The sequence below is a fragment of the Cynara cardunculus genome, unplaced genomic scaffold (assembly GCF_001531365.2).
Source record: "Cynara cardunculus var. scolymus isolate 2C unplaced genomic scaffold, CcrdV1 Un_Scaffold_196, whole genome shotgun sequence".
Lineage (NCBI taxonomy): Eukaryota > Viridiplantae > Streptophyta > Magnoliopsida > Asterales > Asteraceae > Cynara > Cynara cardunculus.
In genome coordinates, this window is record NW_020200567.1 from 292,802 (window position 1) to 312,011 (window position 19,210).

Consider the following 19,210-nt stretch of genomic DNA (forward strand, 5'->3'; position numbering starts at 1 on the left):
AGATTCTTGGTTTTTGTCATGTTCATACGGTGAGGGAAAATGCCTCATAAACACTTATCAGGTAAGAGTTTAGTAAACGACCCCTAAATACTTTCAAGGGATGCTCCCGTATATTAGTTATTATAAGAAATATCAACCAAAAAAGAGGAAAGATATCTTGAAATAAAAAAAAACACCCTACAAAGTCTCGAAATCAATTAAAAATATCTCAAAACACCAATCAAAAAACAGAAAAAAAAACCTTGAAACGATGGAATTTGGCTAAAAACACATCAGATGGCTTTACAAGCTTTTGATCCACCGTAAAAAAGTGCACATGTTTGGTAAAAAAATGGGTCCGCTGTTGATTAGATTGTAAATGTGGGTGCATATATGTAGTTTTTTTTCAAACATAAATTTTGGGTGTTTTTTGATAAAATCTTGTACTAATATTTCACTAATAGGGGTTTAGGTAGGATAACATCCCCTCGTACCATAGTGGAGTGGGAAAAAAATCATAAAGTCAAGTTGTTTAGTTGACTGATTTTGTGAATAAAACCTATATATTTGATTGACCTTTGAATCATCATAATATTATTAAATAGTGTATTTGTACAATGCAACGAGATATATTTTTATTTAGTATTTTGTTTTATTTTTTTGTCTTTGTTAATATAATACGGTTTATGTCGTTTTGAAAATGATATTGTTTTTACTTTTGAATAAAAATAAATTTGAAAAAAATATATCGATATTAATATAAAATTAACTATTTAAAAGTTCTCTTTTTCCTTTTATACAATTTCTTTTAATTCAACTTTTTATTATAATTTAATTTAAGTCTAATAACGAAGTAATTTATTTTTCACTTAACAATATAATTTTTATAAAGATAATAATTCCGTTAGAACTCAATGATTATCCTAATTATATTTTAGATTTTTTATCATTTAAAATGAGATGCTTATCATATATTTGATTATATTTATCTGCAGTTAGTTATACGAATTCAAAAATAAAGCTTTAATAAGTTGTATCTATGTACAGTTTAGTTGTAATATTAAATTTTAAGTAATATGCATTGATAAACAGTACTTCATGCATAAAGAATGATTTTAAGAGTTTTTGTCAAATGTTTTATAATATAGTATAAATAGTGTAAGGTTGCTATAAAATCAACCAGTTTTTGTGACATCTGTAACTGTAAGTTCACAAAATAAAACTAAAACTTTATAACAAATTATTATGAAGGTATAAAAAACACCGAATCTTTACCTTGTTTTACCATAAAGATTTAATGTTATTTATATGATCTCATGTGTCTCATAAAAACAACCTAATTTCACATCATCACTTGTCTATTAATATATCTAAGATAAATATTATATTTAAATAAAAATAAACTTAAATAGGATATTAGTTTCACCGTTAATCGACAAACTTTTTCTTAATAAAAAACACATAAAACTAATTGATGATTTTATCCGTTTCACGTGATTTATGCTTTTTTTTAATATTTAAAATTATATTTGAATAACTGATGGTTAAATATTTTTTTAAGTATATAATATTTATATACAATAAATATAATAAATAAAATCATATACCCTTCTAATATTTGGTAAAGTTTGAACCCCTGACTTGTTAAGAGGTCAAAGAGTATGATACTGCTGGATTAAAGATCATTTAGTATAATTTAATATTTATGTAATAAATAACGATATATTTTTCAATAAGTATAAAATAAAATAAAATAACAAATAAAAGGATGCCAACAACTCTATTCCTCCATCAACTTCATTATACCTTCTTCACAAATTGTTTAACCAACTCTTGATTCATTTCAATTCTTCTATTAATACCTTCTTCCATAGAACCATTTCCCTCACCACCTTTCAACATATTTCCTTTCCCCTCTCTCTCTAGACCCTGCTTTCTCTCTCTAGATTCCGGTCTCTTTTTCTCTCACTAAAATGGAAGCCGATTCGACCACGATCAACGTTACAGAGACACCGAAGGAACGGAAAGGAAAGGCGCCACTTTTGGCTGCACCGCCAGCCTCAAGTGGTATCAAACGAGTGTTTCAAAAGGCTCCGAAGGGAGGGTCTAAACGAGGGCTAGCCGTATTCGATGTGATTCTAAGGCTAGCCGGCATCGCTACTGCTTTAGGAGCCGCGATAGCCATGGGTTCTACGGACCAAACCCTCCCTTTCTTCACTCAGTTCTTTCAGTTCAAAGCCGAGTTCGATGATTTACCCGCTTTTACGTAAGTCACAATCATATAATTATCTTTCATTTCAAAGAAAATATTAACGATTGATTTTTAACGTCAAGTAGACTCTTTACGATAATGGTTAGCGGCTACCCAACTGGTATGTAATCGAGTTTTTGGTTATGTTTAGCAAACTAGCTGGTAGCTGAAAAGTGAAAACCTAGCTGATGAGCTAATCACGTTTGGCAAAAACTAACTGATAAGCTAGCTGATTTATGGGTATAATTGAAAGAAAGTGCCAAAAAACTCTTGGAGTCTGTTGAAACGCTACTCCAAATAATGTTTTAATAAGCTACTTTAATTAGCAGCTATTTTTTGCTCATCCAAACAAGTGGTTTGAAATAAGCTCAAAAAATAAGTTAGCTTATAAGCTAGAATACTACAATAAAATTGATTTTATAGAACGTCTAGATTATTTAAGCGTCCTAATAGAATGTTTTATAAAATATGAATTAAACTATAAAGCGTCACAATAGATTTATAATATGATTTGAGGCGTTTTAACAAGTTTTTTAGGACGCTTTTAAAATAAAGCGTTCTACTAGTTATTTTATAGTTTACTTTGAAAACTATCATATAAATGTCCCTATCTGAAAACATTTTTTTCTAAAATAGTTAATATGACACTTTATTTTAAAAGCGTCATGAAAAACTTAAAAAACGCATGAAAGCGTCCTATAAACCTACTGTAACATTCTAGATATTTAGGACGCTTCTATATTTTAGACGTATGAAATTAAGTTTGTTGCGGTGTGAGCCTATGGTTGACAAAACGCGGCCCTTGAATCTAATAATCATGGATTCAAGACTGATGCTAATACGGTGTGTATCGTATGACAGGTTTTTTGTGATCGCCAACGCCATCACCGCCGCCTACCTAGCCCTGACGATCCCTATATCAATCGTATGCATTATCCGGCCGCATTTGGTGGCCCCGAGGGTCCTTCTCATCTTCCTTGACACGGTAAGCCATCTTTAATATTACGATCTTTATCATTTGAATAACGGTGGTGTATTCTTTATTTTTCATTTTACGAGTCTCATCTAATTGAAATGTTTTAAACACAGGTTATGGTCGCATTGACCACGGCGGCAGCCGGCGGTGCTGCATCCATAGTCTACTTGGCTCATAACGGGAACTCGGATGCAAATTGGCCTGCAATCTGTCAACAATTCAACGATTTCTGCCAAAAAGTGAGCGGGGCAGTTGTCGCGTCTTTTCTGACGGTCGTCGTTCTCATGGTCTTGATCGTTTTATCTGCATTTGCTCTTTAAATATACATGAATTCTATTCACGATTGTCTTGTTTTCATTATCCCGATTTGTGTTTCGATCAATCTCAAAGTGTGAATTAAAATGGTTGTAAAGTTGTTCACCGATGCACGTAATTTATATGGATCTACTGTTTGCGACAACATAAATGTTTTTCGAGTTTGATGTACGACTTTAGGGATGGTGATTTGCCTAATCCAGTGGGAAACCCGGCTCATCCGACCCGAACGTGGACAGAGATTCCCGCTAAAACGGGTCCCGAGACCTGGGGCTGGGATCCCCAGTAGACTCAAACCGGGGTTGGGGCCGGGTAGCGTATCTCCCGTTCCGCCTCGTCGCCCGGACCACCCACTACTAGGGCCGGGCCTGACTAGGGACTCGATACTCCAACATGCAATCTCATTCGTATAGCCTTCTCTCGACACTCTGGTCCAGGGTATGTTGGAGTTTCACGTCAACTTTGTTACATTTTTGTTCAATATATGGACTTTGGAACATTTATCTTCAGCAAATGTTCGAACGTCCATTGATTCTTTTGGAGCTTATTTGCCCAAAAACTTACCCGATAAGCATTTACTAATAAGATTCGACACTATAATTCCATATCCATTCCAAATATGCAAACCAAAACTAGATATAAATGTAATCTATACTATATTATTAAGCATTTGACAAAAACTCTTAAAAACCATTTTTTATGCATGAAATATTGTTTATTGATGCATATTACTTAAAATTCAAGGTTACAAGTAATTTTACGTGAGTACAACTTATTAAAACTTCATTTTTAAGTTCGTGTAATTAAATACTGATAAATATAATCAAATATAGGATAAACATCTATTTTAAATATAAAAAATCTAAAATATAATTAAGATAATCAATGAGTTTTAACATAATGTTTAATTATTATTTTTATAAAAAAATATTATTAAATCAAAAAAAAAATTATTATATAGTTAATTTGATACTAATACCGATTTATTTTTTTCAAAATTTTATGTTATCTTTAAATTTATATTTCATTCTAAAATAAAAGCATTACCGCTTTCTCAAAACCACATAAAATTATATTATATTGATAAAGACAAATAATAAAAACTAAACATTAAAATGAAGATTTATCTCGCTGCATTGTATTAATACCCTTTTAATTATAATAGAACTAATTTCTTTTGAATTATCATGAAATTTTGAACAATCTTAATAAGTGAAAGTATTTAAAAACATCCATTTAGCTAAAGAAAAAATTTGTTTATTTATTTTAACAATAAAAGTAAAAAACATGTAAAATTACCAATATGCCCCTTAAAATAATTGGGTTAACAAAAAATTCCTCAAGAAGAGACTTAAAATGTACAAAAACGCATACCATAAGTATCGAGAGCGTAATAAACATATTTGAGGGACCGTAATAAACATATCAATATACTACAGGGATCGAAAATGTAATCCACTCAATGTTAAAAGATCCATGACTGTTTAGCGCCAACAAAAATCGTATAACCGACTTCCTTATCAGATTGGACCCTTTCTCTCTCTCGCTCGACTGGGTTTAGGGTTTCTTTGCAAGAGTTTGATTGATTTCGATCGAATTCATCAAAGATAAGATGTCTCAAAATGGGAAATTGATGCCCAATCTGGATCAAAACAGTACAAAAATCCTTAACCTTACTGTTCTTCAGAGAATGGATCCTTACATTGAGGAGATCTTGATCACCGCCGCTCATGTTACCTTCTACGAATTCAACGTTGACCTCAATCAATGGGTTTGGATTTCTTTTTCTCTTTTGCCTTTGATTCATTTAGCTTTTACGCATTGATTGGGTAAATGACGATACTAGAAATATGGTAACGAGGTCGTGTACGGTTGATTATGTCGCGATACGAAGTCTATCTCGTCATTAGGTTTTTTAGTGTAGTTCATTATATTTTTGATTGATATATTGGTTATTATATTTTCGTTTTTATTTTGTTGAATGTTTGTGCGGGGTTGAATTGATTTGAGATATACACCATTTATTGCAAGTGGTATTGGTGGTATTGTAGGTGGTATGGGTGGTTGGAGTTGATGCAGGACAGATTATGAGGAAGAGTTTGGGGGAAACATTAAAAAGAGAAATAGGGATTTACAAATACCGAATCTCTATCACCTAAGATATTTTCATCATCGCACCCTAGCGTTTCATCTTAACTCTGGACATCACACAATCGGTGTTTTAAAGAAAATTCTCTTGTACCGTATTATATCCTTCAATAGCCAGCATTGGGGATCATCCTGTTATATGGATAATAAGAACTCCACTAAATGTGCGGAGACAACAAACTAGTAGAAGATCATGCCCACCCATTTGAGTAGGTAAAATAACAAATTGATCCTAAGAGTCTTTTCTTCCCATCAGAAGCTGACAGGAGAATATTATTATATTAATGTAATTAGAAGCTGTCATCTTTAGGCTCCAGGAGCCTTGCATCAGATCTCTCGAGAACGATATGTTTATATATTATAATTATATTAGCAACACATAGTTCCTATGACCCAGAATCCAGATTAATGGTCAATGGTCCAAATCCAGATTAATGCTGAATTGTATTTAGGAGCGATAATCAAATGAAGGGACGATGTTGGTAGGAACGGGTATGTTGTTAAAAAGCATTGCATAAAATGGAATGTTGTAGTAAGTTCTCCAAGAGATAGCGTTGGTGGTGGGATCGTTTCGAGACATAAATTTGGTTTAAGTTACTTTTAGGAACATGTGCAGGTTAGGATTAGTTTGCACATCATTATTGAAGTGTAATGGGTGTTTGGACCCTGATAGGAAGAGAGATGAGGTGGAGGCAGGTTGATTAAGTAATCCACCGAAAATATATATCAAATCAACAAACGCACAAAGATGCATTAATAACATGGTAATAGTAGCTTTTATAAAGCATAGGAATGTGTTTGTATATCAGGTGAGTGGGTGGGTTTGGCCTTCTCAAATATATTGAACCAAACAGCCACATGCATATAAATAATATGAATAAAGATAGATACTGAAGAAATTTCGTAAGAGTACTTTAACCTATACAAACTAATCAGCATAGTATTTGAATGCATAAAAAATAATCTCGACAATACTTGTTGAAAAACTCTTGTAGGATTGCCATATCTTACAAGAATAAAACAACATGACTAGAATTACTAACGAAGACTGAAAATAAGAAACAAAAATAAAATTGCAGAGGAAATGTACATCAGAAACAAGCAGATTAGACATTTGATGGAACAATTAGATATGCATGTATGACTAAGAAAATAGAGAGGATATGAGAGAATTAGAAATCAAATAAATGTTAAAATCCTGATTATAGAGGGAGTTAAACTGTATGTTTTTTAAAACGGTACCTCCTGATACTGTATCTGAAGCAGTTGTTCATATACCTTATGATATGCAACTGAATCAAGTTCATAGGTTTAGGTTCGGCCTCAATGGGAAAATGGAGCACCTAGCAACTCATCTTTCCAGACCAAGAACTATGAGATCAACCCCTTCATTCCGAGGTGATAGAGGGATCATAACATTCGAGTCTTTTTTTCTCAAATATACAAGTTGGGTCAAAGATGACTCATTTAGGGATATAATCGTAAATGGGATTTTAATTAAATCCATGACCTGTTGGCTAACTAAAGGAAAAATGATTTTATCCTCATGAGAAGGTCATGGATTTAATTAAAATCTCATTTGAAGTTATATACGTAAATATCTCGGTTGAACATTTTAAACATTTTGTTTCCTTTAGGCCTCAAAAGTATCCTCGAAACCGGAGGATGGAAAGATAGATCAAATCCTTGATAATAAAAAGCCAAATTGTATCTCACTCACACCTCAGTGATATGCTACATAGCTGGGCCAAACTGGAGCCATGTGCATTTGTTAATAAACATGGCATGAATCTGATGCATATCGAGTTGCACCAGCATCAATTTGCATTCTGTGCAGACATGGAACTCTAACTCAAGTATTGATGCTTCTCAAAGAAGCTTGCATATCACTATTTTGGACTATGTATGCACAATGATTTCATTAAATATGCTATTTCTAACCTTTACATGTACAATGTTTGAAAATGTATGTTGCTCATGATGAAGCTAATTTATATAGAGTTTAGGTCTTTGTTTGTACATGCTTATCCCAAACCATTTCATGTGAATAACATGTTTAAAATAAAAGGTTTGTAGTGCTGGCAGGCAACCAAGAGAAAGGGTACATCAGCTTGGTGTTATTTTACAACAAATGTACATATAAGAGTTAAATATTACATCTGGGGATTTGTAAACAAACATTTGTATATATCCGAATGTGTGGGTGTTACTGTTATGTTCAATTTTGGTATTAGCGGTGACATGAATCTATGTCTTATGCTCTTGTATTATGTCACTTCTTATCCCCATAAATCATAATATTACCTCAAGTTACTGAAGGTGAAGAAGTTATATGTAGAGAGACACTGTATACATGGATCGTAAATGTAAACCTGAACTTAAATAATGCTAACAAGATATTTTGCCACTGCCACAGGGTAGGCAGGTAGGGTAACAGGGTTCTTAATTTTAGTGTTTCTCTGAGTTCGTTCCTTATTGGCTGTTTGCTTCCTTTTCAGAGTCGCAAGGACGTTGAAGGGTCTCTCTTTGTCGTTAAGAGGTGGTAGTCTATTTGAATAATGTCCCTGTTTATAAGAGACTATGCTTACAAGTCAATGAGTCAGTATACCGCTGTTTGATGATCATATTTGTTCCTTGAAAACGAAAAGAAGTTTTAGACCACTTGACTTTATATGGAGAGTGGAAAATGACCAAACAGGCACACATGCTCACATATATGTTAAACACAAATATACATTCTTGTTTTGATTTATTTGCAGGAACACCCAGCCAAGGTTTCAGTTTATTGTAATGAATCGGCGAAATACAGGCAAGCTTCCGTCCACTTTCCTTACATTTTGGTTCATTTATTTCATTGGATGGCATTAATATATGATCCCTTAAGTAGATAATTATGTGGTTCTTTTAGCCATGAAAGCTCATTAACTTTGTTCCTTGGAGACGCAAGTCTTTTATCTGAGAATAATCGTCCTAAAATTAACTAGCTTCATATTTAATCACACAAAAATGTAACTCTGGTATGCTGTAGGCTGTAGCTATTGCATATGTTTAGAAAAGCCGTGGAGAATTTTGATGTGAAGAGTTGATAATCCTCCAGTAGAATAGCCAATTGTTAGATCATTGACACTTGACAGCAGAGAAGGTTTTTAAACGGAAGTTTTAAAATTCACCAGAATCTGGTTGATACGGATAATATTCCATCGGAAATCAACGTACAAGAAAGTGAAGTGGGATTCAGTATTGAAAAATATCACTTAACAAATCATCACTGTTGTCCCGGATGATGTAATTGAACCATCAACCACTTGATACATCACCTGGGACAATATAGATGCAAGTGATATTTTTCAATTCTGAATCCCACTTCACTTTACTATAGGTTGATTTTTCCGATATATTATCCGTATCAACTAGACTCTGGTGAATTTTATGATGGTCTTATTCTATATTAAAATTTTAGCTTAAAAACCTTACTTGCTGTCAATGATCTAGCAATTGACTATTCTACTGGAGGACCAGTCATGTTCGCTAAAAGCTTGGTGGAGTGGAACAAATAAACTCTGGCCTATGTGTCAGTGTCCTAGTTTTAGATGAGTATGTTATTTAATTTTATTTGACATATTTAATACTATCAACAGAAAATCTTGTTGAAGATCTTTTAGGGGATTTTGAGTATGAACTTCAAGTTCCATATCTACTGTATCGAAATGCTGCTCAAGAGGTCAATGGTATTTGGTTCTATAATCCACGTGAGTGTGAAGATGTTGCAAATCTGTTCACTAGGTATTGCTCTTCCTTCTTTTTTTCCTCAATATACTGTATTTTTTCATATTTTGATAGATAGGTACATGATGCATGTTGCTTAAGTTGATTATGATGATACCTTCAACTAGTCATTTAAATTTGAAGTCACTAAGCCATCTGGTTTTGTTAGGGATTCTGAGACTTTCTGCACTTACATGCTATATATGCATTCACTTGCCTCTACAGTTTTCAAGAACTCTTCTTTTGGGGTCTTGGGTATTGAATTTTTTCTTTTTTATTGGGTTATCGGGTTTTCTTTCTTGACAACATATATCAACATGGAACAGCTAAGCTAAGCTTGCACTCTTCTATGTTTTATGTCTGACGATTCAATTATTTCAAACAGTATTAGAACTTTTAATTTGAATAAGATTTTTATCGTCTAACCCATTTATTTGAGATTCATTAAGATGGATATTAACCGATAATTTCTACCAAAAACTGGATAGTTGAAAGTCTCTTTTCTCTTTAATATTGTAGTGTCGTAAGCTTTAAGACCTTATAATTATGTTGCTTATTAAACTTAAAATATGAAATATTTATGAGTTGGAATAGAGCTATCAAACTTCATTGATGCTTGAAGTTGTGAACAGTATTTTTGAAATATGAAACATGCAATTTTTATGGCAAATTTATCATTTATTTTATTAAAAGTATAAATTATTGCTACTTGATTTTTAAGCTCTCTACATTCAGGAAGCAAGTCTTGCAATTTGATTGGAATTTTTTTGACATTTTGCTATCTTGTTATGGGATCTGTTGAAAACCTCATAATTGTGTATATTCTTAAAGAGTTAAAGTCGTCTAACATAACTTAATTCTTTCACTGTTCAATGTTTTGTCCAGGATACTCGGTGCATATTCAAAAGTCCCTCCCAAGCCAAAAGTGAACAAAAGGTAGCTAGTACTATCTTATAGCATCTACAGATCATTATCCTGTGTGTCAATGTTCATGATAGTCAAATTAATCTTGCTTACATGGATGCTAAAAGCACATCTTTCTTTGGGTTGAAGTCAAGAATTCTTAAATATTTTCACTAGAAGACTAGCTGTGGTGATCTTTTGTAAAGTGTAAATTATTCTTGTGCTTTAGAAGTGAAGAATAGTCTTCTCCCATGTTTCAAAATATGATGATTCACATTGATGGATCTAGAAGCTCAGAATTATTCACAGAAAGATTGGAAGAGGGAAGCTAAAAGCCACTCTAAGCCTCTATATTAAATAAGTCCGTCAACTCCTTAGGGTGGGGTTGGATAGATGTGGGAACTTGTAATACATATAAGCACACAACGATGATGATGCTATTTTTACCCTTCCAATAATTGAAATAATAAGCATATGCATCTTATGCTGTGTAGAAGGTTTCCTTCCTGTTTTGGTCAATCGAAAGATGTTCCATTAGGTAGATGTGATGATTTACATTTGGGCATCACTGCAAGATAAGTCATGTTTGTCAACACTCTTTTCTGTCGAAGATTATTTTTCTTCCAGTTACTAACGCTCTGAAGATGTTAAAAGGGGGTTTTAGGGCTCACTTTCCTATTCTTCTGTTTTAACACTCTTTGTCCCTAAGCCGTTCTTGCTGTAATCTTATTTTTCTTCTTGTTTTCTGCATTCACTTTTTTCTTGCAAACCCGGGGCGGGGGGGGGGGGTCTTCACGTAAACAACCTCTCTACTCCGTAGAGGTAAGCTCGGCGTACATCTTACCCATGCAAGAAACATACTCAATGTCGGATTTGCTAGGTTTGTTTGATCTGGTTTAGAATGCATGTGAAGTGGCAAGGTAATGATGCCAAGACTTTTGGATAACTGGATATACTTTCTTGACTACTATAAAAGAGATTAACAGGATGCCATAAAGTGAGAAGACTGATGTCACTTGGTAAACTTGATTTTTTTGAACTCCTTCGAGTCTGTTTTTTGTTCACCCATAAGCGAGCACATAAAATCTAGCATTTGGAGGCATAGAGTATATAGAAGCACTTGTTTTTCACTGTGTCTGCTGCTTTTTTCCATCAAGCATCTTTTCAACCGATAACTCGGTACCACTGTACCAAATTTAAAATTTAAGTTCAAGGTGGGTAGCCTGGCAAGTGAGGCCTTCCACTTCATTTATTTTATGGTTTTCAAGAAGCAGAAAAGGATACTTTTCTGCAAAGTAGCACTTGCTACCAGTTATTGTATGGGAAAGAGGAGTATTTGAGTTATGATGGTAAGATTGTCAACCGAAGATATCACATGCAGTCTATTTGGTTGTTGAGTTAATATTTCTAATCGTATTTCATATCTATCATCTGTTTTCAAGTTCATTATACAGTATTTTTTACAATAACTTTGATTCAAGTTTTGCTGTGTAGTGAGTTTGAAGAACTTGAAGCTGTACCTACTTCTGCTGTAATTGAGGGGCCACTGGAACCACCATTTACTACTTCGAGTTCTACAGATGTCCCTGAGGATTCTTCATTTGCAAACTTCTTTGGTGTATGTATTCTTTGATGCTCATCTGAATTTCTGTCTTCTGCTTTCTGCATTTCATCAAACACATGTTCAAGTTTGTTTTATACTTCCTTCATCCCAAAATAAAATGCCCACAATCAAATGTGTAATTATTACACTTTTTAATTAACTAAATGACAATTTTACCCTTGATAATAGAGGGTGTAATGAATTCCTCCAACTTCTAATTACGGGTAAAATTAGAAAGTAGGTAATTTTGAAAGTGGATACTTATTTTGGTACAAACTAGAAATATGGAAACTTATTTTGGGTGGGAGCAGATTGTTAAGTGAAACCCAAATGAGATGAGATCCTTAAGGGTGCATTTGGTAAGTTGGACAAGACAAAAGTGAACAAGATCATTGTTCCACATTTGGAAGGGCTTTTATGTGGAACAGAGAAGAACAGGAACAAACAAGAACAAACCTATATTTTACCGATATAACTTCAAAATAAAACATATTTTTCTTCTAGAACATCAAATACGCCTCCCTCTTTTATGCTCTTTAAACTTTTTTTTACTGTCCTCAAAATGTTATTTTTATACGGTTTCTATATGTTGATTAATCTATGTAATTTATTAAATATTAATAATAAAAAATAAGTATAAAATAAAATTTGGAAGCTACATAAACTTTTTATTTTTTAGTGTCATTTTGATCATCTTGGCGAAAACATTCCAATGATATATTTTGTTATGAAAAATATTTATTTTATTATAATTTAATAGATTACATAAATTAATCAAAATATATAAAATATATAAACAACTCATTAGGGGTAAATTGGTCATTTTATCTGTCTTGTCTAGTTCTGTCTTTACCAAGCGCTAAACAGTTGTTTTGTCCTATCTTGTCCGGATACCAAACGCACCTTAAATATGTTTGTTTGTGCTCTTTCTCTATGTAGGCATTATGGATTTCTTCTTAGTGTCTTTCATGATTGTACTTCTATTTCGTTCTGATTCTGCAAACTAAATTCTTTCACTGCAGAATGCTATGAATTTGGGACATCATGCTTCCAATTCGGTTAATTCCATGCAGTCTTACCATAGCTTGACAGCAGTTCCTTTACACTCTCGTGTTGCATCTTCTCCTGCGCTTAATGGAACAGCACTGCAAATCCCGTCACTTTCTTCATCCACACCTGGAATGCCGATCCATGACAATCCAGACACAGTCAACAGCAGTAACCATGTCCATGTCACCAACCTCATTAAACCGCTTTCTTTTTTTACACCCTCCTCATCTTCATCTCCATTGATGCCACAACCCGTTCCTAAATCTATGCCAGTTGCTCCGCTTCAGCCTCCACTGAACACACAACGCAACCATGGTATTCCGTTACTCCAACCATTTCCTCCACCTGCACCACCCCCATCCCTTACCCCTGGTTCCGGGTCCGCTCCAAATTATGGATCGTTAAGCAGGGAAAAGGTTCGGGATGCGCTTCTAATCCTTGCCCAGGTGCTAATATTTATTTTATTTGCACCGTCTCAAATTTTGTTTTTACATGATCAAGTGCGTCTTTATCTGTCTTGCCTATGAACTAGAGATGGCCTAAATGGGCCCGGCCTGGCCCCAACTTTGGATCGGGACCGGTAGGCACCGATTATGTTTTTTAAGAAAATTCAAGGCCTGGCCATGTTTCTTAGGAAAATTCAAGGCCTAGCCCCGAGACAGGTTATGGGACCGGGACGCCCGATTTTCTAAAAAAGGTAAGTTTTTATAAATTATATATATATATATATATATATATATATATATCATGTTTTCCAAGATTTTTACAAGATTTAGAAAAATATTTAAAGTGTAAAAAAGGAAAATCTTCAAACATGTTTTTTTTTATATGGGACCAATTTGGGCCCGGTTCGGGACAGTGACCGGGTCTAGGGATCGGGCTTTGTACATGAAAAACGGGCTGGTGTTTTTGGTCAGGACTAGTATCGAATTGGTTTCTGGCCATCTCTACTATAAACTGGTAGAATCTAGGGTTCCGTGATATCAATGATGTATTCAAATGACACCTGAAAATAGAAACTTGGATCGTGTCAGGAACACTTTCCAAGAGTAATAATTTGACGTTATTACAGCCTTGGGTTCACGGAATTTACTTTGGAATAGTCGAAATTGACACGCTTGTTTTGTGTATATCTCAAAAACGAGACTTGAAACTCCTTTAATAGGTATCTAGACATAAACAAGTCGATAGATATATCTTGCATTCTCAAAGATCACATGCGATTCTAAAACTGGTTGTAAATGATAACGTCCAGGATAATCAATTCATCGACATGTTTCACCAAGCCTTATTGAAAGTACAGCAACAATGAAGCGATTGTAAGGTCACTTTTGCATATACGTCTTGTTGCTATCGACTACTCGATATGGATCTTGATTGATTATTAGATAGAAATAGGAAATTGTTATAATCAAACTTTGCTTCCATACTCTAAACTCATATTCTGTGTGTAGAGTTTATGTATTATTTAGTTTGCTTTGTTTTTTGGTAGTCTTGTGAATGATATATATTTCATTGTAGTTTTCTTTTAAATAGGTTTGAAAAGAGACATGTTGTTTCTGTACAAATTCCATTTGTTGGAATGGGGTTTACAACATTTTCTATTTGGTTGTTATAGTTTAAATGCACCGAAACAGTTGTTTTACGTTTTAGAGCTCAGGTTTGCATGCATCCCACTTTCAAACCCTATGCCCGGGTGGAGAATGGTGGTTTGGTTTGAAACGGAACTGAAACTAATATGTTAATGAGGCAAGCACCTATATAATGTAAGTTCCCACACTTGCTACTAAACACTGCTTTATGCTTTGGGAGCGAACTGTAAGTAACCTTGTGTTGACCGGTGTGAGTTATGTTCGACCTTGCCCTCATCTAGCGTCGCCACTGGATACGACCTCCATGCGAGGTTTAACTCATTGTCGATATTCTTTATACTTGGGTAAACTCACAAACGAGCTTCCCACCTTGCACCTCGCTTTGTCCATGTGAACTTGAACGTGAACTTTGTTAAAGCTCGCTTCAAGCTTGTCTACAATCCACAAATATCCATGGTTCGCTACTGGCAACTGTTCGAGCCGGTTTTGGTAACAACCTTAACTTTACTCATTCTTTTTGCTTAGAAACAATACCAACATTTTCTTCTTCACTTGTTGGGTTCGACTGTTGGCTTTCGCAAAATTGATCGATAGAAGTATAGTTGACATTTAAACGATAATTATGCTACTAAATTGAGCCCTCTTTCATTGATTTACGTTTCAAACATGGAAGCTTCAATTCTTAGCAGTTTAATGCTTGAGTAGGGTTGGATTTTGTACCAAGACAAATCAACCAATTTTTGTACCAATTTAGTCGGTTGATAGTACCGTACCAACTATCTAAACATGGTTGGTATACATGATATTAGAAGACATGTATCACGGTAATATTGTACTGTACCCACTTAGTTTTTTAATTATTCATTTATTAAAGTTTAATCAATAATAGAATGTATTTTGAGTTTTTTTCAACCATCTTATTTTTAGTTTTATTAAATTATAGCAAGGATGGGTATGCAAAACTCGAATTCATTCTCCTAACGTTGACAATCTTAGTAACTCGCGCACATCTCCATGATCCATCTTCGCTCCTTGAGGTCTGCTTGCATTTGCATTGGACTGTTAGTGAGTGTTTGTATTATATAAAAGTTAATTTGAATATTTGTATAGGTGTACAACACATATCAACATATCATTTGAACGCTCGATGATTTTTGTGCATTTAGATCTAGTTGTTAAAAATGTCAATATAGATAAATTTGTAACTTTAACTTGTACGATGTTGTACCAACATGTATCAACTAAAAAAGGTTGGTATCAAGTACAGTTGGCTGATATTTGGTGTAAAATTTTACGCACCGATTATAATTGATTGGTACAAAATATATGGGAAAAAAAAACGTGGTAAGGTACCATGTTCACCTCTAGCCTTGACTCTTAGAGACACGATATTGAACTTCACTTGTACTCAATTTTCAGACACGAGGTTAGACAAATACGATAGTCATCAGTTCGATTTTCGTAATCAGTTTTTTTTTTTTTTTCTGTTTATTGATTAAAGCTTTAAACGAACTTAAAACATTGAAATCAATGCCTAGAATTGATGAATTCTTTTGCCAAATTTTTACCAGAAACTTTCCAAATTGTGAAGTTTTGCTTCTAAATTTCGTAAAGTGTCGTCTCTTTTATTTAAATTGATCAAAAATCCAATTCAGTCCATAACTTCTCTGTTTTTGCTGCTTTAGCCCTTGAACTACTAATTTGACAACCTTGGTCCTCCATTGATACTTACTTTACAACTTGGGGACTATTCGTTAACAGTTTAACGAGACTCACAGCTTGTTTGGTCAGTTATATATGACTGTTTGGTAGTAGCTTAATGATATAGAAAATGACTTATTCTGTAAAATTTTCAGAGGAAGTTTTATGCAGAAAGCCAAACTTTTTCCAAACACATTTCTCCCAATTAAAAAATACACTCATATCATCTATGAAAAAACTTTCTCAATTATATAGACGGATTGATCTACACAAACAACTTTATTCATATAAAACTTAATAAAAAACCAACCAAACAGACCCTTAAATCCAAAAATTGGGATGTTACACTTTTATTTTTTCAAGATAATCATGTGTCAATTTACTGAACTAATTTGAAATGAAAAAGAAAGCATTGACGTCCTTGTTTTTAAGATATCAAAATGTTTGTCGAAACAACTGCTACATTTAATAATTCAGTTAATCAAACTAAACATTGCTTTTAAAAAACAAAAAGTATACCAATAAACAATCTTAAAATTTATTAAAAATAAAGTTACGTGGGTTTAACAAATATCGTGGTTGCATCATAGTTGGGGTTGGTATGGTGCATGATGTGGTGTGAAACATGTGTATAATGTGTGGTGCGAAACATGTGAAAAATGCAAGTATTGTGTATTGTTGGTTGATGTGTAAAAAGAAAATAAAAACTATAATAAGAAAAATTATTTATATGTTACATTTTGAATTCTTATCATGTGTATTATTATATATCATATGAGTGTTATTGATGTAATACTATAATATATTATATGTGATATTAAATTAGAGACATGGACGATATTTGGCACGACCTAGGTTATAGGACATGTCGTATGTGCCAGCAGATCCCCTCATATGTGATAAGAGTGTTCTCATGTTTTCATAAAATGTAGGTGTTTCCGTTTGAACCTTTCTCTACTCTCTCTCTCTTTATATATATATATATATATATATATATATATATATATAGGGTTGGGTTCACGTGAGACCAAAGGTTTTTCGTGAGACCCGTGAGACCAATTTATGTTCATTAATCAACTTTATAAGCTAATGATCTAATGGTCTAAAGTTGCATAGTGGCAATTTTGTGATTATTGAGAACTCTCATGGCAATTTTGTGATTATGAATGTTGAGATTGTAGATCTAATCCAAGGGTTGAGAATTGGTCTTACGGGTCTCACGAAAAACCTTTGGTCTCACATGATCTCAAGTCTTTATATATATATATATATATATATATATATATATAGAGAGAGAGAGAGAGAGAGAGTAGCGATCAAATGCAAACCACCCCTTTTGTGCAAACCTTACAAACCAATCTCATCCATTCATTTACTTGATCAATATCATGATTAAAATGTGTTGTATTAGAAAAGTAAAATAAATTAAAATAAAAGGTTTGATATTTAATCAAGAAAGGGCAAAATTGGCAAACCATTTTTAACTTCCAGCCATATTGTTTGATCATTTCCCGTTTTCAAATAATTTTATTTTATAATTTTATTTAATCAGTGAAAACGCTTTGGAAACTAAATAAAATGACTTCATTCGTGAAATTGAGTTCATGTTCAATATTCAAAAAAGAATTATCCTCAGATTCATTTTTATTTGATCAAACATTATTGGATTTGACAAACATTTCATTAGTGAGATCGGTTTTATGAATGAAAAAATTTGCAAAATGAATAATACGATTTCATTAGTGAAATTGGTTTCATCAATAATAGTTCAGTCAATGAAACATTTCAAGACCTGAATATTATTATTTTATTTTTGAAACATTTTGAAAACTATATAACATGGTTTTATTAATGAAAACTGTAAACCAAGATGAAAGGTTTTATTAATAAAATCAAATATGGTTCGGTCAATAATGAAAGTAGTTTCATGGACCCTAACCAAAATGAAATTAGTTTCATTTTTGAAACATTTTGAAAACTGTATAACATGGTTTTATTAATGACATTTGTTTTACGAATAAAAACAAAACAATATACTCAAAATCTGGAAAATATCATAACTATATTATTAATAAATCAGTAACTACTTGTGACTTGAAAAAAAAATTAAAACATTACCAAGATTATTAATTACAAAGTAAACTGATATTCAAACTCTTATTCATTAAAAATAAAGAAAAAAAACATGGAATTATTGTTTACATGAAATAAGAGGTTTGCAAAGTAACCCCCCCTCCCTCGCTCCCTCCCCTCTCTCTATAGTCATTTGCACAAACTATATGAACTTCATTCAAACAATAATAATTTTATTATTTTTACACTTTTTTTTGGGTTGATTAATCATTTTTATTGTGTAAGACATTAATTATAAACATTATTGCCTTTTTCAGGTAGCTTTCTTACGCCTATTCAGCTAGGGGGTCATTGGTCATAGCTGAAATTCGTTCGAAAGTAGAATATGCCAGTCTAGAAGGTGAAATGTACATAGACATGACCTATATATTTTAATTATCTTCATTATATTGATTTAAAAAAAATCCATGAAAATAAAAAAAAATAATGAAATTGTTTCATTTTTACATAGAAGCAAAACATATATGAAATAATTTCATCAAGAAAATAATTATATGAAACAATTTCATAAATAAATTTCATTAATATAGGAGAGGGATCAAATGCAAACCAAGCCATTTGTATAAACCGTACAAAACATCCTCTTATGTAGATTTTATTGTTATATACATAGGGCCAAGTATAGAGAAAACTATAAAAAAAAAATGAAAAACTGATTAATACCCCTAATAACCGTTCATCTATAAGATATGTGTACCTGCATACAAGTAATTTGCATGTGCATACACGTTCCCTCTCTCTCAATATACATACATACATATATATATACATACATACATACATATATACATACA

General features: G+C 32.9%; 2 protein-coding genes across 2 annotated transcripts; both read left to right on the plus strand.

The window, feature by feature from the left end:
* The first annotated feature begins 1,868 nt into the window (after positions 1-1,868).
* Positions 1,869-3,626, plus strand: LOC112501534 (casparian strip membrane protein 1). The gene is made up of 3 exons (XM_025105191.1): positions 1,869-2,245; positions 3,092-3,215; positions 3,320-3,626. Exons 1-3 carry the CDS (start codon positions 1,953-1,955, stop codon positions 3,524-3,526), a joined length of 624 nt encoding a protein of 207 aa, XP_024960959.1. The 5' UTR covers positions 1,869-1,952; the 3' UTR covers positions 3,527-3,626.
* A 1,397-nt stretch (positions 3,627-5,023) lies between these two features.
* Positions 5,024-14,594, plus strand: LOC112501513 (mRNA-decapping enzyme-like protein). Its single transcript, XM_025105159.1, has 8 exons — positions 5,024-5,292; positions 8,168-8,208; positions 8,429-8,478; positions 9,308-9,452; positions 10,320-10,370; positions 11,832-11,955; positions 12,963-13,436; positions 14,246-14,594. Exons 1-8 carry the CDS (start codon positions 5,134-5,136, stop codon positions 14,300-14,302), a joined length of 1,101 nt encoding a protein of 366 aa, XP_024960927.1. The 5' UTR covers positions 5,024-5,133; the 3' UTR covers positions 14,303-14,594.
* The last annotated feature ends 4,616 nt before the right edge of the window (positions 14,595-19,210 follow it).

Coding starts and splice junctions, on each gene's coding strand:
- LOC112501534 (XM_025105191.1), top strand. CDS start 1,953: ATGGAAGCCGATTCGACCACGATCAACGTTACAGAGACACCGAAGGAA. Junction 2,246..3,091: donor GATGATTTACCCGCTTTTAC/GTAAGTCACAAT, acceptor ATCGTATGACAG/GTTTTTTGTGATCGCCAACG. Junction 3,216..3,319: donor TTCTCATCTTCCTTGACACG/GTAAGCCATCTT, acceptor TTTTAAACACAG/GTTATGGTCGCATTGACCAC.
- LOC112501513 (XM_025105159.1), top strand. CDS start 5,134: ATGTCTCAAAATGGGAAATTGATGCCCAATCTGGATCAAAACAGTACA. Junction 8,479..9,307: donor AATGAATCGGCGAAATACAG/GCAAGCTTCCGT, acceptor TACTATCAACAG/AAAATCTTGTTGAAGATCTT. Junction 10,371..11,831: donor AAGCCAAAAGTGAACAAAAG/GTAGCTAGTACT, acceptor TTTGCTGTGTAG/TGAGTTTGAAGAACTTGAAG.